At 44.2% G+C, this 25,334-nt stretch overlaps 2 protein-coding genes across 2 annotated transcripts; both read right to left on the reverse strand.

Annotated features, from left to right (window-relative positions):
- Positions 1–378: 378 nt before the first annotated feature.
- Positions 379–4,457, reverse strand: pla2g3 (phospholipase A2 group III). Its single transcript, XM_078799242.1, has 7 exons — positions 4,000–4,457; positions 3,507–3,639; positions 2,194–2,328; positions 1,888–2,120; positions 1,709–1,856; positions 1,223–1,336; positions 379–1,142 (listed from the first exon to the last, which is right to left on the reverse strand). Exons 1-7 carry the CDS (start codon positions 4,445–4,447, stop codon positions 941–943), a joined length of 1,413 nt encoding a protein of 470 aa, XP_078655368.1. The 5' UTR covers positions 4,448–4,457; the 3' UTR covers positions 379–940.
- A 347-nt stretch (positions 4,458–4,804) lies between these two features.
- rph3aa (rabphilin 3A homolog (mouse), a) lies at positions 4,805–20,157 on the reverse strand. The gene is made up of 16 exons (XM_078799083.1): positions 19,955–20,157; positions 11,204–11,339; positions 11,012–11,141; positions 10,192–10,275; positions 9,972–10,119; positions 9,596–9,679; positions 9,357–9,527; positions 9,166–9,245; positions 9,029–9,103; positions 8,478–8,587; positions 8,287–8,413; positions 6,147–6,200; positions 5,794–5,945; positions 5,641–5,722; positions 5,480–5,576; positions 4,805–5,393 (listed from the first exon to the last, which is right to left on the reverse strand). Exons 2-16 carry the CDS (start codon positions 11,317–11,319, stop codon positions 5,260–5,262), a joined length of 1,644 nt encoding a protein of 547 aa, XP_078655209.1. The 5' UTR covers positions 11,320–11,339; positions 19,955–20,157; the 3' UTR covers positions 4,805–5,259.
- Positions 20,158–25,334: the final 5,177 nt, after the last annotated feature.

Consider the following 25,334-nt stretch of genomic DNA (forward strand, 5'->3'; position numbering starts at 1 on the left):
TAATAATGGCATAATGATATTAATATATTTATTATTTCTTAAAGGTAACACTAAAACACTTGAATGCATTTGCCAACGTGAATAAATATAAATATACTACATATATGTAAAAGTATATTAGAAGTAGCCGCTGCATTCTTTGTAGTGTCCACCAAATAGCGACATCGTCCACACCTCCACCTCCTCAGAAAACAAACACAAAACAATGACATAAATACAGTATATGACATCATATTAACAATATATTAACAATATATTAATATATCATTTATTAATTGTTATATTAATAATATAATAATATATATTAATAGGACAGCTGGGAAAGGCTCCAGCACCCCCCGAGAACCTCGTGAGGAAAAGCGGTAGAAAGTGAATGAATGAATGAATGAATGAATATTAATATAATAATATTATTTCTTAGGTAACACAAAAACCCTTTAATGCATTTGTCAATGGGAATAAATTTATATATACTACATGTTTGTAAAATTATATTAGAAGTAGCGCGCTGCACAATATGACAATATCATCCAAGCAGTGCAAAAAAATAAAATGGAAAACAATGTTGAATACAATATATGACATAAAATATGAAAAAATCATGTATAATAAAACATTGCGCTATTACTAATATTATACATATTAATATATCATCACACAAGTGGTCAATTTATTCATATGATTTGACATTTTTAATAAAAAAATCCAACTCATTCTGCCATGTCATTTCTCAAAACAAGATAATGTGCTTATGTACAAATATTTACACTCAAACTAGCTGACATAAACAAAGACATCTGGCAATTAATTTAGGCTAAAAACTGAAAAAAAACTGAAATCAGAAAATAAAGCACATGAATTCACGCAGAAGCACATCAGAACGTTTCAATTCAATATGTAGTTGATGTGAATAAAATAGAAATCATAACGTGTTCTTCCTTCATGTGTGAGTTCCTGCCTTGTTGACTTTGTGCCTCAACATCCTCAGGCAAACTTTATAAACTCTGACTCCCCCTTGTCTTCTTCTGGACCCCCTGACCTTCTCAAGGATGGCCTCTAGGCGGCGCTGCTCCTCCGCATCTGCGCTGGACCGCAGCCTGGGAAGTTCTGCTTCTAGCAGGACGGCAGGTGACCCGCAGCTGCTGGACCCAGACAGTGACAGGAACCATTGTTACTGGACGTGTGTGTCTGTGTGTGTGTGTGTGTGTGTGTTTGTACGAACGTTTGGTCACGCGTGCAGTTCGTCTGCACAAAGCACGATTGGGACACGACGTCCAGCAAGATGTTCTGCACCGGGGTCAGTGGCAGGTGCTGCTGAGTCAAGGTGTTGAAGGTTCTAGAAGGCCCGTCAGCAGACAAAACGTGTGATTCAGCAGAAACAAACAAAGACAAACATGTCGCAGATGCACATCATTATGCAAGCCCTGTCCTACTTTTGTGTTATGAAATGTTTGCTCTGTTTGCGGCGTGCACTATTATGTCACAGCTGAGCAGCTGCGGGAACACAACCTCCGCCAAGGCACAGCAACACTGGACATGGCCGCTCAGGCACATGAAGAAATAAATATAAATATAAACAGCTTTCTTTTTTAACCATCGTGGAGTTATGAACAAAAGACTTCCTCTGAGTGTTGTCGCCATCTGGTGGACATGGCAAAGAATGCAGGAATGCTCCACCCACAATGTGCTCCGCAGGAGGTAGCGGTACCTGCTGGTGCAGCGGCAATGGTAAACCATCTTGGACTCGGAGTTGAAGAGTCCATATCTCGTCATCTTGGGCGGGATTTTGTCCCTGCACGCATCCAGGATCTTAAAGGCGCTGCAGGACCCGTTCTGGCCTGCAGAGGGAGCAGTTTTTTGTCATTGTTTCTCAAATGTGGAAAAAGTCAACAACAACGGCGGACGTGACACACCAAGGATTCCCGCCGGCGCGGGGGACGATACAGCCGGCATACGCAAAGCCGGGGGGGGTGGTGGTCAGTGACATCATGGCCGAGGGCATGTCCTCCATGAGTAAGGACACGTCGGACATGTTGACGCTCGGTGCTGTTGCATTGGTCGACTGGTAGAGCGTTGGAGGGTGGACCTCGGCGTACAACGCCATTTTGCTTTCCTTGCACCTGTCGTGGAAGACGCAGGATGCTTAGTTTAGTCTAAAAATGCTAGCAACTAGCTAGAACGACGGGTACTCACATTCCAAACCAGTTCCTCTGTGCACACTGCAGCCGGTGGGACAAGTAGAAGCAGTGCATGCTGAGCACGTTGAAGAAGGTGTAGCCAACCACGTCAGACATGCCGTCCCTGGCCTCCTGCAGGCAGCGGCGGAACCTTGTGGCAGTGTGGCAAAGGTCAGACAAGACACGCTGCAAGCTAGGAGCTAGTTGTTAGGAGCTAGGAACTAGGAACTTAGAGCTGGGAGCTACAAACCCGGAGATAGGAACTAGGATCTGGTGGCTAGGAGCGAAAACTAGGAAGTTAGGAGTTAGGATTTAGGACACTAGGAGCCCAGAGCCACCAGCCAGGAGTTAGTGACGATGGAGTAGGGACCAGGAGCTAGGAACTAGGATCTGGGAACTGGAAAAACTAGGCCATAAGACCTTGTGTCTTGGAGATAGGAACCAAGACCTGGGTAGGAGCGAGTGACAAGGAGCTAGGAACTAGGAACCAGGAGCCAGTACTGAGGAGTGTATGGCTAGGAGCTAGTGCCTAGGAACCGAGCGCTAGAAGAGAAACAAACTAGGAGCAAGGAACTAGGAACCAAGAGCTAGCTTAGAAGACTTACTGGCTAGGAACTAGGATGAGGGAACCAGGAGCTAGAAGCCTGGAGCGAGGAGCAACAAACTAGGAGATAGGAACTAGGATCTACGGTCAAGTGGCTAAGAACTTGGAACTAGGAAGTAGGACAGAGTGGCCAGGAGCTAGGAAATAGGATCTACGAATTAAGAGCAAAGGACTCGAAGCAAGGATCTATTGGCTAGAAGCTAGGAGCCAGTAGCTTAAAGCTAGGAACTAGGACCTAGGAGTGGTAGCTAGAACCTAGGAATTATGCAAAAAGACCTAGGATCTTGTGGCTCGGTGCGAGGAACTAAGAGCTTGGACCTCGTGGCTAGGAGCTAAGAACTAGGTGGTATCAACAAGGACATAGTGGCCTTGGTGGTAGGACGTAGTGGCGAGGAGCTAGAAACTATGAGAAAGGAAGTAAGATCTAATGGCTAGGCACCAGGAGCTATGGGCTAGTAGCTAGGAGGTAGGAACTACAGATACAACGTAGGAATTACAATCAAATAGCTAGGAAATAGGAGATTGGTCGTAGGGTCTTGGAGCTAGGAACTAGGAGGTAGGGGCTAGACACCAGGAGCCGGTGGCTAGGAACCAGGAAATAGAAGCTCAGACGAAGTGGCTAGGAGCTAGGAGATGAGGATGAAGATATAAGCCAGGCAGTATCAATTGGTAGGGGCTAGTGGCTGGCAGCTAGGAGTTAGGAGCAAGGAGCTAGGAGGGCCTACTTGCTGTCGCAGTCGCAGTGGGACATGGTGAAGATGTTGGAGTTGAAGACGCCAAACTGGGAGTGAAAGGACAAGATGGTGTGTTTGCATTGATCGTGCTCACGGCAGCAGCTGTCTGTGTCTGAAAAAACACCTGGGGACGACACGGAAGTCACATGACTCACTCCTGGCACACAGTACATTATTTCCACACGTACACGCTTCTTAATGGGGAGTGACGTCCTTCTGATTGGCTACGCTGGACTTCATGGGAGCGACAGCGCCATCTGCTGCTTTGGCACGTGCTTCACATGTAATTATTGCCTTCATATCTCAGCCCTGCAGTACAGTCAAACCTCTAAAGTTGAACACAATCAATAATGTTATAATTTATTATTACCATTTAGAAACGTTATGGGGTGGGGGTGGGGGGGCACGGCCCCCCTAAAAAAAGGCTTGCCTCCCCCCTCAAATGCAAGTAGAAGTAGTATACTAGTATGGCGGGTATAAGTACCTAAGTCGTCATAAGAGGGCGCCTTGTTTCCTGATCCACACCAAAGAGTTCCTGGAACGATGAAGCCCCTCTTGACACGCTGGTGACCTTTCACATCAGGCGACCACCTCGTGACCCGCAGAGACACGCACGCATCAGCGCGTGCGCGCACGGCTCCGACAAGCTCGCGCGGAGGAGGAAGAAGCTGGTCTCGCTCTCGCTCGCACGCGGAAACGTGCTCGCGTACCGCCTCCGCGTCGTCGCTCCATGCGCAGGCGAGCAGCGCGCGCTCCCGTGACCACGCGCTGTGGTAGAGCCGCGCGGGGGCGGGCTCCGAGGACAAGAAGGTGACGTGAACGCCCCCGCCAGGTAGGAGTGTTGCGCGCGCACAAGGGTCCCTGGATTCTCCCGCCAAAGTCCATCTCAGGAGAGACGACGTGAGCACGAGCAGGGCAACTGCGCGGGTCATTGTACACGCGCGTCAATGATGGACTGATGGAGGTGTCCGGCTTTAAAGGAGGGCAAAGGGCGGGGCCACAGCCCAAATAAAATCATGTGACATTACTAACACGCAAACACAATAGTGGAGGACATGACACATTGATTTCTAACATTATCAGAGTCAAACTTGACACCATTTGATTTTACAGACACTCTCGTGGCGGGAGAAGTGAAAGACAACAGCGGGAGACATCCGAGAAGATGATGGCACACGAGGTCAAGTTAATTTGTCCCACGCCAATGTGTCGAAGGCCGAAGCTCACCTGTCTGCCAGCTGATTGGCGGAGAGTGAATATCACGTGACAACACAGACAGACGTTTTCGTATCAGTCATTTATTCATAACAACACATGCATGGACACGTGCGCGCTCCAGTTAATAAGGGACCAATCAATATGATGTCATGTGACACGGGTCAAAGTGGGGATTCCTTCGTGACAACAACAGTGCCCCCTCGTGGCCGTCTCCCTGGCAACAAGAGTGATTCAACGGTTCGAAGCACAGGATGGAGTGTTCTGATTGGCTGGCCGGCTGTCAATCAAGCTGCTAGCCACCAAAAAAGCAGAATTGGTTAAAAAGTACGATTTAAAAATAACTTACCATAAATAACTCTTTATTTTCTGGATAAAGCTGAGGATTTGCTAACATTTTGGACATAATACAATAATTGAGCGTGCTTCAAACAGTGTCACCAAAAAGTCACCAAAAAGTGTCCCTGAAAGACAACAAAGAGGCAAACACAGGAAGAGAAGACGACACAAGTAGCGCTACATGTCTTGGCTAGTCGTCAAACTGGACGCTGTTGTCGTTGACCAGTACGTGCCAGCGTTCGATCTTCTTGTCTTTGTTCTTCAGACATTCGTACCAGTGCTTCAGACACTCGCCTTTCGCCTGGATGCCCAGCTGGCAGCCTCCTACACAGTGAACAACTACATCAATTTCTCTTGTTTTATGCTAACCATGCATGGCCAGCCAAGCGTGGATGTGGAGGACTTCTCACCGATGAAGTCGTTGGACTTTCCCATGTCGTAGTCCCACACGGAGATGTCCAGCGTTTTCTTGGCCAGTTCTCCGTGCTTTACTTCGTAGCTGAACTCCTGGAAACGACACCGTGAAGACGTCGCTGATGTAAAAACGTCAACGTGAACGTGAAGGACACACCTCCTGAAACTCTGGATTGAGGGTCTTCTTCTTGATCTGCGTCTTGTTCTTGGCTTTCTTTCCCATGTCAGGCTTCAGACATCTGATGAAGATGAGAGGGTGAAGATGAGAGGGTGAAGGATGTCCAAGTCATGGTTCCAAGAGCGCACGTACACTTTGACAAAAGGGTCCGAATAGCCGTTGGAATCCATGGCGGCCAGGTGGGCGCAGCGGACCACGCCCACCACGAGACGTCCCTGCTGGCTGTTGTATGTCAGCGACACCAGGATGCGACCTCTGTCCTCGGAGTCCTCGTCCTCGTTTAACTGCACACACAAACACACGTCACGTCACGTCAAACACACGTACACGTCATGTACCCAATTATGGCATTCCATAAATTAAACCCTTTTTTGGTATTTTTAAATATTAATATCATGAATAATATTAATAATATTATATAACATTATTATTATATCATATTAATATTAATATTAAAAATATTGAAGAAATTAGAAGATTCTCACATCATCCTCATAGAGAGCCATTCCTCGTGTTTGACCCCCCACTGCTTTTTTCACCTGCCAATCAAACAAAAACAACAGTTAAGTCTTACTTGTGTAAACATTTACACTAACAAATCCCTAATCTCAAGTACAAAGTTCCTCTTACATAAAAAACGGGGAAAAAGAGAAAATCCATCCATTTTCTATGCCACTTATCCTCACTAGGGTATGCAGGAGCCTATCCCAGCTGCCTTTGGCGAGAGGCGGGGTACACCCTGGACTGGTGGCCAGCCAATCACAGGGCACATATGAAGAGCTTGCAACCAAAAGGCGCTAAATCCAATTTTCACTAAGTTGCATGTTTTTCATGAGTTTAATATACTTCTGTCATGTGTATCCAAATCACATATTTTGGTCTTGAAATCATTTTAAAAAATATGAAAAAAAGTGATATGAAATTTATGCTTTCAACCAAAAGGCGCTATTTCCATTTCAGATTTCAACCAAAAGGCGCTAAATCCCTTTCTTTATTCTTTATTCTGATTGGCCCAAGTTTCCCATCTATTGATAATCTGACCAATCAGAGAGAAGAATACAATTGGCACTGCACATACAGAAAGCCAGTATCAGTGCGCATCCTGTTTTGTTTGTGTACATTAAGTACACGTATGATAGTTACAGTATGTTATGCAATTCAGGAGAACACAAATTGTGTTTTTACAGTATTCTGTAACATGGAAGTTTTTTTTACGCCATAAAAGGCATGTCTCCACCTTGACACCTCCAACTTTCATGAGAAACATTATTTTACTTGTACTAAAAAACATACAATGTAAAGAGTTTGTAATGAGATGATTTTTGTCACTGTCACCTTCATGGTACAGTCAAATATGAGCACTGCTTTTAATAACATTTGTATTATTGTCTGCAAATTGTTATTTTTCATGTGTCGCTCTACTGCAGCCTACGGGTTGAATGCACCTGCAATGTATGACATGTCTTGTACCATTGTCTCGTATAATTGGGTATGTTGAGTTGTGTTAAAGCTGATCATCATGGAATGTGGATGATGTTAATGTGTGCTATAATATCTTAACAAAATTTGATCAGTAACAGTGTACTAGTGGTAGGTTATAACATTTTGTTTCTGTAATGTGTGAAGGTGGACGAGTGCATGTGTGTGTGTGTGTGTGGGTGGGGGGGTGTATTGTATGTTGAGAATGGCTTCTGTGTTGTAATTATTTTATTAGCATAGCACATTAAAGCACCTTACATTCTTTTACAACAATGCCATTGAAGAAGTAAAGGTGACTTCAAATTTATTTCAGCCAAAAGGTGCTAAATCCGAATAAAAAAAAATATATATATATATATATAAACTACATGGTGTGTGCAGGATTTTTATAGCATGCATTTTTATGACCTATATTGATAGCTCTTTCATTTGCAATATAGACTTGATGACCAAATAGATTGATATGTGCGTAATTAAAAATCATTGATTTTCTCGAAATCAGTCAAAATGGATTTAGCGCCTTTTGGTTGCAAGCTCTTCATATAGACAAACAACCATTCACACTCACATTCATACCTATGGACAATGTTGAATGCATGAGAAAATAATAAGAATATAATAATAAAATAAGAAATAGAATAAGAAATGATGATGCTACAATAACAAAGTTAAAAAAATATATATGAATATTTAATAATATTTAAAGTAATTCACTCATTTTCTACTGCTTATCCTCACGAGGCGTGCGGGGGATGCTGGAGCCTATCCCAGCTGTCTTCGGGCGAGAGGCGGGGTACACCCTGGACTGGTGGCCAGCCAATCACAGGGCACATATAGACAAACAACCATTCACACTCACATTCATACCTATGGACAATTTGGAGTCGCCAAATGACCTAGCATGTTTTTGGAATGTAGGAGGGAAAACCCACGCATGCACGGGGGGAACATGCAAACTCCACACAGAGATGGCCGTATTTAAATATTTTCTTCCTAAATTGGCTTTTTTTGTGTCCCTTGTTCACTTGTTTACACTGCCCCACAGTGGCTAGAAACGTCATTACACTATAAAAATGGCGGTCAGATTGGAAGAGTCCAATTTGAATGTGAGATTGTTTGGTGGTTTAAGTGCTGAAGTGTTCCTACCGGAATGACCCTCTCCAAGCAAACATTAAATTTCTTCTCCTGGTTGAACTTGAGCTTCTTCAGCGCCACCCGTGTCTCTCCGATGAACTCGTTGTGTCCGAACGTGTCCTCGTCATTCACGGACAGCCTGTAGAAACACGCTGCTGTTGAAGCCAAAGAACAGCTCGGCAGTGTGAAAGTCGAGACGGTACCGTAAAGTCTTTCTGGACATTTCGTCATCAGAGATGCCGTGATAGACTAGCGTCTCATTCCACACCGGATTCAGGGTGTTCTTCAGGGTTTTGGTGCGAAGCTTGTTGGACTAAAGGACACGAGGACAGCAAAAGCAACACCACTCTGTATACAATAGAAAGCAGTCTGGAAAAGACACAAGAACAGCACCATCTGGTGGTACAGCTAGGGATTTGTCAGTCATGACTCTGTAGTTCAAAGACTGGAGTTTCACTGACTGACTCGACGAAGACTCGAGTACGACTGACTCCCGGTTTGACAAACTCACTTTCACCGACTCCTGGGTGCTCTACGAGAATTTAAGTTGAAGAGAATTTAAGAGAAAAACAAAAACTGAGTTTTACTGATTCACGGGGGCTTAACAAACGCTCAGTTTTGACTGACTCATGGGTACTAAAAAAAAAAAGTACTCGATTCACTTCAGTGAGTGAGTCATAAAAACTGGAGTCAGGTAAAGGAGTCGGGTTTCCTGTCACATAGCCAACGGTTGCTATGGCAACAATGGTGGTACCTTACTGGCGCCAGGCAGCAGGTGGAGTTTGACGTACGGATCAGCCAGCCCGTTGGAGTCCATCGGCTTCAAGCCCTGAAACAGGAAGCAGAAGAAGAAAAGTTGTGTTGTTGTTGTTTGTTAGGAATCAAACCAACCTTGGCCTTGATGATGCAACAGTGGAGCTCGTGAAGTTCCTGCTCGTACACGACGCTGAACTCCAGAGACCCCAGCGTGGCTTTCACAATAAAAGCATAAAGACAAGTTTTGAGACGAGGACTGTTGTCTCCAGATGCTCAGTGTGGGATATCGACTGTTTTCCTCGGAGAAACAAAGCAATCCGTCTCACTGGCGTCATCAGAGTCGTCCTCCTCCTGCTGCTGTGTTCCATCAGCGGGTGGTCCCGGGGGAGCGGGATCGATGCAAGGAGGATTGGCTGCCGGTTCGATTCCACTGGCAGACATTTGGACAGCAGCCGCATGAGGGGGCGTGGTCCCATCCCCGCAGGGGGCGATGTGGTCTACAGCAGAGCAACTTGATGGTGAGTCTCTCATTGACATGTTGGCAAAATCTCAGGGGAGGCTTCACCTGAGGAGGTCCCGCTGAACACAACCTGATTGGCTGCTGCGGTTTGGCCGCTCTGTAGTCCACCTTTTGGAATCCTTTGTGATTCTGACACACAAAAACAACAAAAACATCAATCTTGTCTTCCAGTTCAGATGTGGCGTCCCACAAGGCGCCATTCTTAGCCCCTTTCTGCTCTCAAATAATGTTGAATTATTCTATATTTATTCTTTTATCTGTGAAATAGATCTGAAATATCATCATAAAAATGATTCAAGGTTTTATTTGTAGTGCAGCACAGCAATATATCCCACAGCACAACATGGAGGGGCATCCAGGAATACATTCATAACATCTTCAAATGTCCTTTCACAATAAAGTTCTCCAGTATTATATCTACCAGGCTGCTGATGAGCTTGTGTAGGCTCCATCGTTTCATCAGAACTGTTCTCAGCACCGGAGCATGGAGGTCTGGCTAGAGAGAGAGGGGCGGGAAGGAGATGCTGGCCCCTCCCCTTGTAGAACCACGCCCCTGAACGCCTCTGGACCTGCAGGAGGGAAGGCAGTCAGCCAGGTGGAGGTCGGCTTGTGTCGGCGGTTCCGATCGATGCGCTACTCACTTCTTGATGCTCGCTGCAGATCCTGCACAGCCACACGGAACCCGAGCCGCTGTTGCGTTGGACGCCGCAGGGACGACACACTTGCTGCAGAAAAATAAAATATTTATATAATTAAAAATGTATTTCAGAACTATTCAATTAATTATATAATTGATTATTAAAATAACAATTTAGATTTTTATTAATTAATTGATTAATTAATTGCATACATTCAATGATTATTTAATTTAAAAATAAAAAAAAAATTATATTTAAATTTAATAAATTAAATTTTTGGATTAACAAGTTTAATTTAATTTTAAAGTGATTGTTTATGGAATAAAAATATCAATATTTTCAGTTTTTAAAATAGAAAATAAAATAAATCCATTATTAATTAGATGACATTTTTAATGAATACTTCAAGGAATTATGTATGTAATTATTAATTTAAAAATAAAAACATGTATATTTTTTAAATGATCAACTTAATGAAATTTACGTTTTAAATCAATACTTAATATGATTTATTATTTATTAAAATAAAATTAGAATAGTTAGAATGTAATTTTACACACATATTAATAAAAATGATGAATTAAAACCAAATTATTTTCTTATTTTTTTATGTATTAATACTTATTTTATAAGTATTAGTATCTATTTTATGTTGATGAATTTACAAACTGCCTGAAAAGCCATCATTACTGTTAATATTGAAAGACATAAGTTAGCTGCTGTGCGATGAATAAAGTGTCCAGTGACTGCGTGTCCTCGTCATGTGATCAACCTTGTGTCCAACCGAGCGCTGAGCTTTCACTGCCAACATTCACGCACGTACTTTTGTACAGTGCACACAGAGTACGGCCGTGACCCCCGCCATCCCAAAAGACGAGCTGCAGAGAAAACATCGAGAGCGCCCGTCCCCGCACGCCGTCCTCCTGATGTCGTCCAGGCGGCTGGAGAGGCGACTGCAGCAAACACAAACACATGAGGAACATGTCCAACGTCTCCGACGTGATGGACGTCTCACTCGATACGCTGCTGCTCCATGGCCTCCATCTTGGCGGCACGGGCCAACACGCCATTGATGATCTCCTTCTCCTCATCGGTGAGCTCATCTCCTGGGGGGCCGCCAGACCTGTTCATCGTCCAAAGGATGTTGAACCCTGAGTGCAGCCCACACAAACACAAATGGACAGAGAACGTCAATATCAAGCCAGCAGGAGAGTTTTTATACTGGGAGGTGTGAGCCATGTGTTAAAAATGACATTGGGGTAGTGTCCCCCAGGGCCCAGCAGGTGGTGCTGTTATGTGTTTATGTCATGGAATAAGTCAGACATATGTTTCGAAGAGCTAGGCCTTTAGTGGAGGTGTTCGGTCTTTAGATTGACATGATGAATGTAGAGTAGGCGTGACATATTTCACTCTAACAACCTCCATGAGACAAGCGGGGCCCCCTCGACTCCCGGTAAAGGTCTGAGAGGATCTCATTAGACAGCCCTCATTTATTCGTCCTCTGCTGCCGGCGGCGGCCTTTGGTGGCCCCGCCCACCAGCCGCTGACAATGGCGCGTCGGCGTCTGCTTGTTAACTTTTTGACAGGAACCTTGTTAAAAGGGAGGATGAGCTCGCCTGTTAGCCGTCGGAGATGACTCAGCGGTTTCACTCTCACCCTCAAGAAGCCGCTCAGCCTGCTTGTGTCGCCCGACCCTCCGCCGCCCGCTAACCGTCAGGGGGCGCCCGCTGACGTGAAATACGTTAGCGGCTCGGTGACCTTCATCTTTTTCCCGCCTCCTCGCTGGAAATGTCAGGAGCTGGCTGTCGCTGCGGCAGCTTGACAGACTGATGTGTGTGTGTGTGTGTGTGTGTGTGTGCGCGCCTGGAAGGCTTTGCAAGGGAAGGTAGGGTCAGCGGGAAAGAAAAGGTTCAGTGATGTCAGTGAGTCACCACTTCATGGACACGCACACACACACACAATTTGGAAAACTCACAGCAGTACAACAAAAAGTGGAAAGAATGCCTCCAACAAAGCTAACTGTGCTAATTACGGTGAGGATGAGAAGGTGCGTTTGTATTTCCAGGGAAATGTCTGGAAGGCCGCGGCAGATGCGGTCGAACTAACGTTAGCTGTCAGCGAGCACCAGCTGCTCGCTACCTCGCCGACAGTCACGTGGCGCCTGAATGTGACCATGATGGCTTATTTAGACGCACGAGATGCTCCAAATATGACAAACAATCTCCGTGATTCAGCATGGCCGTACAAACACAGGACGCTAGATTTTGTTATATTGTATATTTGATGTATATCACCCTTTTTAATACGAATACCACTTTTTGCAAAAAAATTGTTTTGTTAATACAAACCCTGCTGCTAGCTTGAAATTGACGTTCATTCATTCATTCATTTTCTCGGGGGTGCTGGAGCCTATCCCAGCTGTCTTCGGGCGAGAGGCGGGATACACCCTGGACTGGTGGCCAGCCAATCACAGGGCACATATAGACAAACAACCATTCACACTCACATTCATACTTATGGACAATTTGGAGTCGCCAATTAACCTAGCATGTTTTTGGAATGTGGGAGGAAACCAGAGTACCCGGAGAAAACCCACGCATGCACGGGGAGAACATGCAAACTTCACACAGAGATGGCTGAGGGTGGGATTGAACTCGGGTCTCCTAGCTGTGTGGTCTGCGCTTGTGAGTGTGAATGGTTGTTTGTCTATATGTGCCCTGTGATTGGCTGGCCACCAGTCCAGGGTGGACCCCACCTCTCGCCCAAAGACAGCTGGGATAGGCTCCAGCACCCCCCGCGACCCTTGTGAGGATAAGCGGTGGACGAGTGGTTAGCTAGCAGACCTCACAGCTAGAAGACTAGGGTTCAATTCCACCCTCGGCCATCTCTGTGTGGAGTTTGCATGTTCTCCCCGTGCATGCGTGGCTTTTCTCCGGGTACTCCGGTTTCCTCCCACATTCCAAAAACATGCTAGGTTAATTGGCCACTCCAAATTGTCCATAGGTATGAATGTGAGTGTGAATGGTTGTTTGTCTATATGTGCCCTGTGATTGGCTGGCCACCAGTCCAGGGTGGACCCCACCTCTCGCCCAAAGACAGCTGGGATAGGCTCCAGCACCCCCGCGACCCTCGTGAGGATAAGCGGTAGAAAATGAATGAATGAATGTTAACTTGTGGTTTCGTTGCACTGTAAGCAAGTACATATGCCGTTCTGTTTGATGACAACATAGATGGCCCCTCTGTCAAATGTTTTAACCTAGCGTGGCCCGTGAATCGAATGGGTTGCCCACATCTGGCCGAGCCATTTTATCGCTTTTCTGTTCAGTTGCTGCTTCAAAATGTCTAATTTAAAATGCTTTGGACCCAAAAAAAACAAGCTGTGGCTTGCCAATGGCCCCTGAGCAACACTTTGGACACCCTTCAGGAATCCTAACTGGAATTAAAGGTAGGTTTTGTGCAGCTCAATGACACCTTTAAAACAAATAAATGTAGGTTTCTTCCAGTGTAGTCCGCCATCATAATCTACCAGTGGTCTTTTTTTAAGCCTTAGCGTAAAAGCAAGCCAACGTGTTCCATTTTGACCCTTTCCGCAGCAAACTGATCCTTAAAGTGGTCACATGTTCCCAGCGTGATGCTCCGCCCTGAAGGCCGTGAACTTCCACGAGCGCCGCCAAGGACGCGTCATCATCTCATCACTGCATGATTTACATGCCTCATATGGCTGCACTTGACTGAGGGGACGCGGCGACCTCGACGTGTTCTCTACGTGTGTGTGTGTGCATTTAGTTGTGTGTGTGCGTGTGTGTGTGTGAGAGATTACAGGTCATTACTTCCAAACGGCTCTGAGAGATGATTGTGGCGAGCACGGGAGCGCTTTGCTAGCGTCCACTTACACTTGTCGTAAATCCATCAGCGTTCAGCATCACGGCTTCGCTGCTGTTATCAAGACTACATCTGTCTTTCACTAGCTAAGACATACGTAGCATCTGCCTGTAGCATCGGAGCCATCATGACGGCAGGGCGCCACCTTTGCATTTGGAAGTGAGCCCTGAAAGAAGTTTGGGATGGCTCAAAACGCTCGGTTTCGGAAGGAGTGGTAAAACTACCCCTTTTGTGATGTCACATAGGAGAGGACTTCCTTATATGGGCATGGCTGTAAGCCAGATAAACTCTCTGTCCTTCCCCAAGCTCTGCTTCTCTGTTTATGTGCCAAGCTCAGGCAGAAGTTTTCATCTGTCAACGGCATTTCACGCGGGACTGTTTTTGTGAACGCGAACGTGAAATATCCGCCAAATTCTTGCTAGAGCCAGAAGCAGAGCTTCTCAGAGCAGAGCTCTCGACAGGAAAGGGCACCCTCATGTCCGGCTTCTGAGTTCCACTACACTGCTACACTTCTGACAAAGTGTGTCCGAGAGTGCTACTCCTCGGGGGCGAGGTTGAGTTCATATACGCTAATTCAGGGGTCTCCAGCCAGTAAATCGTAAAGCTACTAGTAGCCACTAAACACTTTTCAATTAGCTCTCTAAAGATTTTATTCGTTTATTTACATAGCAACTCCTACAGCCACTGAATTTGAAAGTGGGGTTCGTTCCTATTTTGGCGTGTGACCAATCACAGCGGAGTGGGTGTGCCCACAGCTGGGATAGGTGGAGATGCTGGAAGATTTCTGAAGAAGTTTTCTGTGCAGGTTATTGTGTGTAGCTGCTCTATAGGAGTCCACAACTCAATACTCAATACAAAATGAGCATAATAGTCCCCCTTGAAAGGTGTTATTTTGTACAGACAGGGTGTGTTACTTTTCTGTTCATGTACAGCTAAATTATTGTTATTGTTATTGTTATCCCTCACCACATTGCAGTTTGAATTTCGCAGCCAGGGGCTTATCACGGTCGGGTCTGGAACCAGTTCCCAGTGATGAATGAGGGATTACTGGGATGCCATGGTTGAATACTGTGCTATTTTGCCAACAGTTCCCCAACCTGGTGTGTGACACATACGATCTATAGGTTTGACGTGTGTCTGTATTCCAGTGGGCGCTATAAAAGCCGTACAGACCTGCTGTGTAATTAACACTGATGCACACTGACATGCACACACACACTAGCGAGGTGGGGGGGGCGACGTGGGGGGGGGGATGATTGTCAAACACCATCAGACATGCCGACACCAGCGTTACAAATTGACTTGAAGTCCGAGGAAAAACCAGCCTGAAGAGGAGGGGGCGGAGCCGTGTTAATAGCTGTGTTTTCATTCCTGGGGATTATTATGGGATGGCGTAAAGCCTCCTGTAGGTGTAACCTGGAGTTACGGATCCGTCCAAGAGATCCATCTTCAGTTTTCTCTTATCCTCATCCTTCTAAGCCCCGCCTCCTGCCTGTCAGTCACCTGGCTGTTTAACCCAGCCCCCACTTCCTCCTCAACTTCTGTGGCGCATGTGGGCGCGACAACTTGGAGCGTCACATCCCATCAGAGGAGTGATGGAGGGAAGATTTGTTTTGGTTTGAAGGATGTAAACATTAAGTATGCACTGGAAGAATAAGGATACAGGACTTCCCATGATGCATGGCGAGACCTAGGATACAGGACTTCCCATGATGCATGGCGAGACCTAGGATAGTGTTAGAATAAAATGTAGATACAGGTATTAATTTGTTAGTTATCACCCTTATATCCATTTGCTTAGATAATAGAGAGAGTGTTTGAATGTGCTGAAGAAGGAATGTTCCTGTGACCCTGATCAGAGACCCCCCAGTGACCCCCAGGTCCTGGAGGTGCCTGGGTGCACCAACAGCGACCCTGCAGATGCTCATGTTAATCCTGCAAGAATGTGTCAAGATAAAGAACTCATATAACATTAAAAGTAGTTGCTCTCACATATACACACACATAGACAAACAAATACAGCTCGTGCAACTCAAAGGGGGGGTGGAGAAGGCAGTTGCACATATACACACAGTTGACCATGTAGTAGGGACCCCCGAAAGAGAATAAAAGGAGAGGAGTGTGAACTGCATATTCAGAGTGGAGCGGCATGTCACTGGGTATGTGGTTTCACTCTCCTCGCTGCAAGAAACTTTGAATATTGTTGTCTGTCTCTTCTGTATTTCTGTATTTAAGTGTTTTTACAAGTGTCACAGGAGTTTGAACCTGACAGATAGGACTTCCCATGATGCATGGCGAGACCAAAGATACAGGACTTTCCATGATGCATGGCGAGACCAAGGATACAGGACTACCCATGATGCATTGCAAGATCAAGGATAGGACTTCCCATGATGCATGGCGAGACCAAGGATACAGGACTTCCCTTGATGCATGGCGAAACCAAGGATAGAGGACTTCCCTTGATGCATGGCGAGACCAAGGATACAGGACTTCCCATAATGCACGGCGAGACCAAGGATACAGGACTTCCCTTGATGCATGGCAAGACCAAGGATACAGGACTTCCCTTGATGCATGGCGAGACCAAGGTGACAGGGCTTCCCATGATGCATGGCGAGACCAAGGTTACAGGACTTCCCTTGATGCATGGCGAGACCAAGGTGACAGGGCTTCCCATGATGCATGGCGAGACCAAGGATAGGACTTTCCATGATGCACGACAAGACCAAGGATACAGGACTTCCCATGATGCATGGCGAGCCCAAGGATACAGGACTTCCCATAATGCACGGCAAGACCAAGGATACAGGACTTCCCATGATGCATGGCGAGACCAAGGATACAGGACTTCCCATAATGCACGGCGAGACCAAGGATACAGGACTTCCCATAATGCACGACAAGACCAAGGATAGGACTTCCCATGATGCACGACGAGACCAAGGATACAGGACTTCCCATGATGCATTGCGAGACCAAGGATACAGGACTTCTTATGATGCATGGCGAGACCAAGGATACAGGACTTCCCATGATGCACGACAAGACCAAGGGTAGGACTTCCCATGATGCACGACGAGACCAAGGATACAGGACTTCCCATGATGCATTGCGAGACCAAGGATACAAGACTTCTTATGATGCATTGCGAGACCAAGGGTAGGACTTCCCATGATGCACGACGAGACCAAGGATAGGACTTCCCATGATGCACTACAAGACTAAAGATGCTTGACTGTGGCGAGACTCAGGATGCGAGACTTACCGTAATGCACGGCGAGATGCGAGACCACTAGTGACGATCTCATGAGATCCAATTAGAAAGCTGGGTGAGAAGACCTCCACCAAGGCATAACAATTGTAAACGTCCTTCTGATTTACTGTAGTGGCAGTAATATACACATAATACACACATACACACATAATACACACATGACACACTGCCCCACTTGGCCACCATGCAAGCACACCAAAAGTAAAAATACATTTTTTCTGGATCTGCACCAAAATGTATTATCCGAAGACTCTACACAAGTACTACGACATTAGTACCGAGCAAGCAATACACAAGTACTACATAGCACACAGCCACTACACAGGTACTACACAGTCAATGCACAAGTACTACATAGTGCACAACCACTACACAAGTACTACACAGCCGCTACACTAGTACATAAACACTACACGAGTAGCACACAGTTACTACACAAGTACTACATAGTTACACAACCACAAAACAAGTACTACACAGTGCACAGCCACTACACAAGTACTACATGGCCACTGCACAAGTACACAGCCACGAGTCAAGTACTACACAGCCCACAGGCACTACTATTTGTAGTACATAACCACTACACAAGTACTATATTGTACACAGCCACTGTACAAACACTACATAGCCAATACAGAAATACATCACTGCAAGCCATTACACAACAGCCCGTACAAGTGTGTACACAGTAACTACATCTATAGTACACAGCTACTACACAGTACACAGTCACTACACTTGTAGTACGTAACCACTACACAAGTAGTACACAGCCACTGCACGAATACTAGAAAGACGATACATAAGTATTACATAGTTACACAACCTCTACACAGTACACAGCCACTACATAACCACAACACAAGTAGCACACAACGACTACACAACTATGCAGTACACAGCCATTGTACAAACAATACATACCCAATAGAGAAATACTACAGATAACTGCAAAATTAGTACACAACGGCCTGTACACAAGTGTGTACTACACAGTACACAGCAACGACACACATAGTACACTACCCCTACACAAGTACTACATAGCCAGTACACAAAAACTATATAACACAACAAAATAAGTACACCTACACAGCACACCGCCACTACACAAGTAGTAGACAAGCAGTATACGAGTCGTAGACAGGGTGTATACAGTATAAGTAGTAGACAGACAGTACTGTATATGAGTAGTAGACAGGCAGTACTGAATAAGAGTAGTAGACCGGTAGTACTGTATATGAGTAGTGGAGAGTTAGTACTGTACACGAGTAGTAGACAGGCAGTACTGCACACGAGTAGTAGACAGGCAGTACTGAATACGAGTAGTAGACCGGTAGTACTGTATATGAGTAGTGGAGAGTTAGTACTGTATACGAGTAGTAGACAGGCAGTACTGCACACGAGTAGTAGACAGGCAGTACTGAATACGAGTAGTAGACCGGTAGTACTGTATATGAGTAGTGGAGAGTTAGTACTGTACACGAGTAGTAGACAGGCAGTACTGCACACGAGTAGTAGACAGGTAGTACTGTATATGAGCAGTAGACAGGTAGTACTGTATATGAGCAGTAGACAGGTAGTACTGTATATGAGTAGTAGACAGGTAGTACTGTATATGAGTAGTGGAGAGTTATTACTGTATATGAGCAGTAGACAGGCAGTACTGTATATGAGCAGTAGACAGGTAGTACTGTATATGAGCAGTAGACAGGTAGTAATGTATATGAGTAGTGGAGAGTTATTACTGTATATGAGCAGTAGACAGGCAGTACTGTATATGAGCAGTAGACAGGTAGTACTGTATATGAGCAGTAGACAGGTAGTACTGTATATAAGTAGTAGACAGGTAGTACTGTATATGAGTAGTAAAGAAGTAGTACTGTATATAAGTAGTAGACAGGCAGTACTGTACATGAGCAGTAAAGCGGTAGTACTGCATATAGTACTGCATATAAGTAGTAGCGTGTGTGTAGTGTTGCGGGTAAGGAGGAGGATTAAAGGAGCATGGGAAAGAGCAGGAAGTCAATAAAGTTGATTCTGTTGGAAGAAGAATAAAAAAAGTCACTATTGCTAATTGATAGCACTAAGCCCTTCCTCCTCCTCTTCCTCTTCCTCCTCCTCGCTGCCACAGCTCGTTAGACAGTCAGTGACCCCAACGAGGAGGCCAAGGAGGTGACACAACGCCTCCTCGTCGCCCTTTTAGAGTTTGCTTTATTTTGTCGTTAGCGTAGCTTAGCATAAAGATGTACCGTCTCTGTGGTTGAATGCGTCTGACAGCATCAATAAAGCTCACTCGCCCCCCCCAACCCCCCACTTCCCAGTTCATAATTTATTGTCATCTCTTGGGGGATTTTTTAAGGGTGTCCAAAGTGCGGCCCTGGGGCCTTTTACAGCCCACGGCTCTTTGTTTTTGTATTGTTAACATAAAACAGATTCATTATTGGATGTTAAACTAAGACTATGACAAAAAGTATCCATTTCTATTTCATTTTTATGCTCGCTGGAAAAAGTTTCACCACACTGAATAAAAAGTGTAAATAGATGAAATATGAATGGAAAATTGGGGGAATAAAAATATCCAAAAATGAAATCTTGACTCACCTGTCAAAAAGAAATCTGCCGGCTTCAGTGTGATGCTGTCAGCATCCTGTGCTGGCTGCTGTGTGCTCGCATCCCCCCCGCATCACGCCGAAGTAGCATCCTGGCTCCGCCTCCTCCTCCTCCTCCTTCGGGTCTCACGCTCACTTTCACCAAACGTGTCCGCTCACATCTCATCAGCGGACGGGGCGATGAGAAGCGCCTCTTGCTCAGCGCCCGGCCTCCATCTTGGTCCTTTTCACACCAACCTGCTTATCAATAATAATAATAATATTAGTAGTATTATTATAACATATAATATATAATATTTTTATATTTATTTTTATTATCCTATCAGCTATAATTTATTATTATTATTAATAATGGCATTATTATTATCAATAATAATAATAACAATATTATTATTAGTAGTAGTAGTAGTAGTAGTGGTGTTATGATAAATTACTATTATATAATATATAATAATTAATATTTAATAATAATAATAATAAACAATAACAAATGATAAACAATAAATGATAGGTGATAAGATGCTAACTATATGCTACATTTACAAACATAGTGATGTATTATAGCGCTTGGACAACACACTGTAATGAGAGAGCGTAAACAAACAAAAATCATAACAATAGGTGAGTTATTAAGCATTAATAACACAATAATAATAACAAATATATTTTAAAAACACCAAAGAGGATACCAAATATGTACAAATATCCAATAATAACTAAGAAATTAAAATATATATTGTTTAAAATATATAATAATATATATATAATAATAATATAATATATAATATATATATTGTTTAAAATATAAATGTACTCATGTTTTAACCCGTAAGAAGCACTACACAAGTAGTACACAGCCACTTCAAAAACTATTACGCAAGCCCTACACAAGTACTACACAGTACACGGCTGCCGCAGCTGTAGTAAACAGTATGCAACTAGTACAAAGCCACGACATAATTAGTACACAGCTACTACTACACAAGATGTACAAAGTTGCTACACAAGTAGTACAGAGTTCAGCACACAACTTAAGTAGTACACAGCCACTACTACACATGTAGTACATAGCTATTACCTAATCAGTCAATAACTATTAAACATAGCACTACACAAGTAGTACACAATGTCTACACAAGTAATACACGGCTAATATAAAAATACTTCATCGTTAGACAACCTCTACACAAGTACTACCCAGTACATGACCGCTAAACAAGTAGTACACAGCCACTACAAAAGTACTAAACAGTTACTATCCAAGTAGTACAAAGCCAAGCCATAATTAGTACACAGCTACTACCAAAATACTACACAGCACATACTACACAAGTACTACAGAGCTACTACACAAGTGGGAGCTAGTCACAACGTCAGTAGTACACAACCAGCCATTACTACACAAGTAGTGCGCCACAATACACAAGTGGTACACAGCCCCGATATAAGCAGTACAAAGCTGTGGTGACTACACAAGTACTACATAGTTGCACAACCTCTACACAGGTACTACACAGTACACAGCCATGACACAATAACTGCATGGTTAATACACAAATACTACATAACACTGCAAAATTAGTACACAACAACCAGTACACAGCCACAAGACAAGTACTACATCATCATAGCCACTATACAAGTAGTACACAAGGTCTACATAGACAATACACAAATAATACTTAACACTGGAGAATTACTAAACAACACCAGTATACAAGAGTAGTACACAGCTTTTACCTAAGTAGTAAATAGCTACTACACAAGTAGTACACAGAAAATGGTACACTGTCACTGCACAAGTAGTACACGGCTACTGCCCAAGTACACAGCCATTAGTACACAAGTAGCACACGGAGACTACACAAGTAGTACATAGGTCCTACCTAAATAGTATAGCGCCCCTACAAAAGTAGTACACTGCTACTACACAAGTACTTCAATGTAATTTTGCATCCAGCTACCAGTAGTGAGTGTTAGCTTACTTGTACAAGCACAATAATAAGTGTCAATCAATCAACCAATCAATCAATCAAAAGTTGTCATTTGAGGTTTTTTTTGAGTGGCTGTCAAAGGTGCGTGCGCACACCAACACCCCCCCCCCCCCTCCCGTCTATTTCCGCTTCGTGTTTGCGCCCCAAGGCGAACAGCTGCGTGTGAGTATTATGTGCAGTACAATACAAATCCAATTGGTCTTAGCCATGATGTCATTGCCGCTGCTCAGCAAAGCGCCGAGGTCACCTGAAGGCGTCTTCAACGAGGGACTGTGGCGCAACAAAGACGAATACGAGCCGTCTTTATGTCAGACCCCTTAAAAGGAGCAAGAGCAGCACTTTGATGCCTGAAGTGGACTTTAACGTGACCCGGCCGGCCATTAGAGCTTCGGCAAACATGAGAAACAATGGACGGCCACCACCAATGACTGCTGCTGCCCCCTAGCGGATACGTTGCATTTCAAACAAGGGCCATTTTGCATAAAATAACGGAAATACCTACTTTGCTTTACTTTAGCTAGCTAAACGTTCTTACCAGTTTAAAAAGAAGCTGAGCAAGTGAGTCGAAAGCCTGCTGGCCGCTTCAGCGACACCAGCGAATATTGATCAGCTGGCACATCAATCAGTCAATCAAGTCGTCAATAGAGCCCATTAGCGAAAAGGTGCTGAGGTCCTTATTCGCAACGCGGGTCAGCAAACGCCATTTTCAGCGAGACGTGGGGGTGCAGCTGATGACAAACGACGGATAAATGCCAAATTAATGACGTGAAAGCCCAGCGGGAGGTCAGTCACGTGTGTGTGTGTGTGTGTGTGTGGACCGCGGGGATGTCACAACACATCAAGTCGTATCTCGGGTGGCCGTGGTGTTGGCCTGTCAGGGTCCTTTGGCCGAGCCTACAAAAACTCTCCTGCGGGGGGCTTCCTCTTCTGGCCACCTGGGGGCAGCAAACCAAGCACTGGCATTGAGTCAACATAGAAAGAAGTGAATACATTAATTCACTTGGGATACATGTTCTACTATTAACACTTAATGTTAAGCCTGTTTGCCTTTAAGATGGCCACAGTTTGACCCCGGAACAGATGATTTTGACTTCCTATACTATTATTTGTATTATATTAGTGTAGCATAACTTCCATGTGTCCTCCTTGGAGGACCTGGGAGTTGCAATGAGCTCCCTGTGAAAGCAAAAACAACAAAAAAAGAGCTAATATTAAATTTAAGTTTGACATTGTTGCAAAGGAAGCTGGCGGGGTAGGAATAACAAGCGAGGGGGCGGTTGGGGGTGAGCGTGGGGGGGTTGACTGGACAAGAGGAGACATGGCCAGCAGCGACGAGGCCGAGACCTTCTCATGAAGATAACGGCATTAGGAGGGGGACGCAAAATAGGATTTAGTTCTATGACATCTGCTCGCGTCGCAGCGTCTCCCATACATGCATTTCTTTATTTACCGTATTTGTGGCGACCGCCACATTGCTCGTAAACACAAAAACAAGAGTTCATTTGTTTTTGTAAACATACTGTCGTCCCTCGTTTATCACGGTTAACTAGTCCCAGACCCGACCGCAATTAATGAAGTAGGACTCAATATTAAATTGATGGAATATTTTTTATAATTTTTTACATTAAAGCCCTCCGGACATAAAATAACACCCCTATATCACTCATATTACCCAATATACTAAATATAATAAGAGCAAATAAGACATATTGGACATAAATAAGATGTTAGCAGTTCTTTGTACTTCCTGCAGTGGATATTGCCTCATCAATGTATTGCAGTCATATTACCCAATATAGTAGACTAGGGGTGTTGCAAGATTAAACCACAAGAAGATGTCAGGACGGTAATAAATAAATTAATCTATACAATAAATGAAAATGTTGTCAATAATTTTCCTGGCCTTAATAAACTAGCATGTGCATGCGTGTCTGTTTAACTCGCCTCCAAACTGGCAGAAAGAGAGCTCACTCTGTGCATTGGTTTGTTCCATAGAACAACCACATGAAGGGTAAGTCAGTCTTTGTCTGGGAAGGGGCAGGCGGGGCTGCTAGCATACACATAACGTACAGAAGAGTGTAACGTAATAGTTGAAATGATATTAGTAGATTTGACAATATATTGTCATATATATTTGTAATAGCACTAAAAAAAAATTATAAGATGGTCTTGTCCTCGTACGCCCAATTTTATGTATCGTCTCCTCCCATGAACTGAATGGCTGTGTTCGAAAGCGCATACTAACGACTACATACTTCCATGTCCATACTATCCACACTCCATACTGCATACCCAATCCATCAGACAGTATGCAAAGCGTTTACACTACAGCTACTACCTGATAACCCATAATGCATTGCGCTCCTAACCGAGCCGAAATTGAAGCTGATTTCACTTTAGCTCTAAACTCTTTAAATACATCACTTTATTGGGATTTTTTTAATCAGGCGAGAAAGTGGCCATTTAGATCCTGAGTGTGCCATTTATTTGTCCAAATACCAACAGTTTACAATTTCGTTCGGACAAATTTGGCAAAATTTAAGCTAGCTAGTGAGCAACGCACTTTTGGTTATTTTCACAAAATAAAACACCCCTTACTTTTCTCATACAAAAACCCCATAGTGATAAATTACTGCTTTTACTTTGAAAACAAGAAGCGAACCAACTCACAATATATCCTGCTTGACACCGCCGTTTGGTCCATCCTGCTGCTCAGTGTTCAGCCAACATTTTTTTTCGCTGTGACGTCACGTCATGTTGCATCCTGGGTAATTTAGTGTGAGTAGTAAGCTAATGATACATACTCAACTTTCGGGCGAATGCAGTATAGTACATCCGGGAACTTCTCGCATACTAATCACGTACTGCCAGTGTAGACACACTGCATACTCAAAGAGTTAGTATGAGTAGCAGGTAAGTATGCGGTTTCAAACACAGCCAATGTCTCGTGACACCCCTACAGTATAGTAGACATGCTGTAATAAGAGTAAATAAGCTATTTAAGATGCACATACAGTGAAGAAAATAAGTATTTGAACACCCTGCTATTTTGCTATTTCTCCCACTTAGAAATCATGGAGGGGTCTGAAATTTTCATCGTAGGTGCATGTCCACTGTGAGAGAGATAAACTAAAAAGAAAAATCCAGAAATCACAATGCATGATTTTTTAACAATTTATTTGTGTGATACAGCTGCAAATAAGTATTTGAACACCTGTGTATCATCTAGAATTCTGACCCTGAAAGACCTGTTAGTCTGCCCATTAGAAGTCCACCTGCACTCCATGTATCATCCTGAATCAGATGCACCTGTTTGAGGTCGTTAGCTGCATAAAGACACCTGTCCACCCCATACAATCAGTAAGACTTTAACTTGTA

The sequence above is a fragment of the Doryrhamphus excisus genome, linkage group LG19 (genome assembly GCF_037039965.1).
Source record: "Doryrhamphus excisus strain RoL-2023G ecotype Guam linkage group LG19, RoL_Dexc_Guam_v1.1, whole genome shotgun sequence".
Lineage (NCBI taxonomy): Eukaryota > Metazoa > Chordata > Actinopteri > Syngnathiformes > Syngnathidae > Doryrhamphus > Doryrhamphus excisus.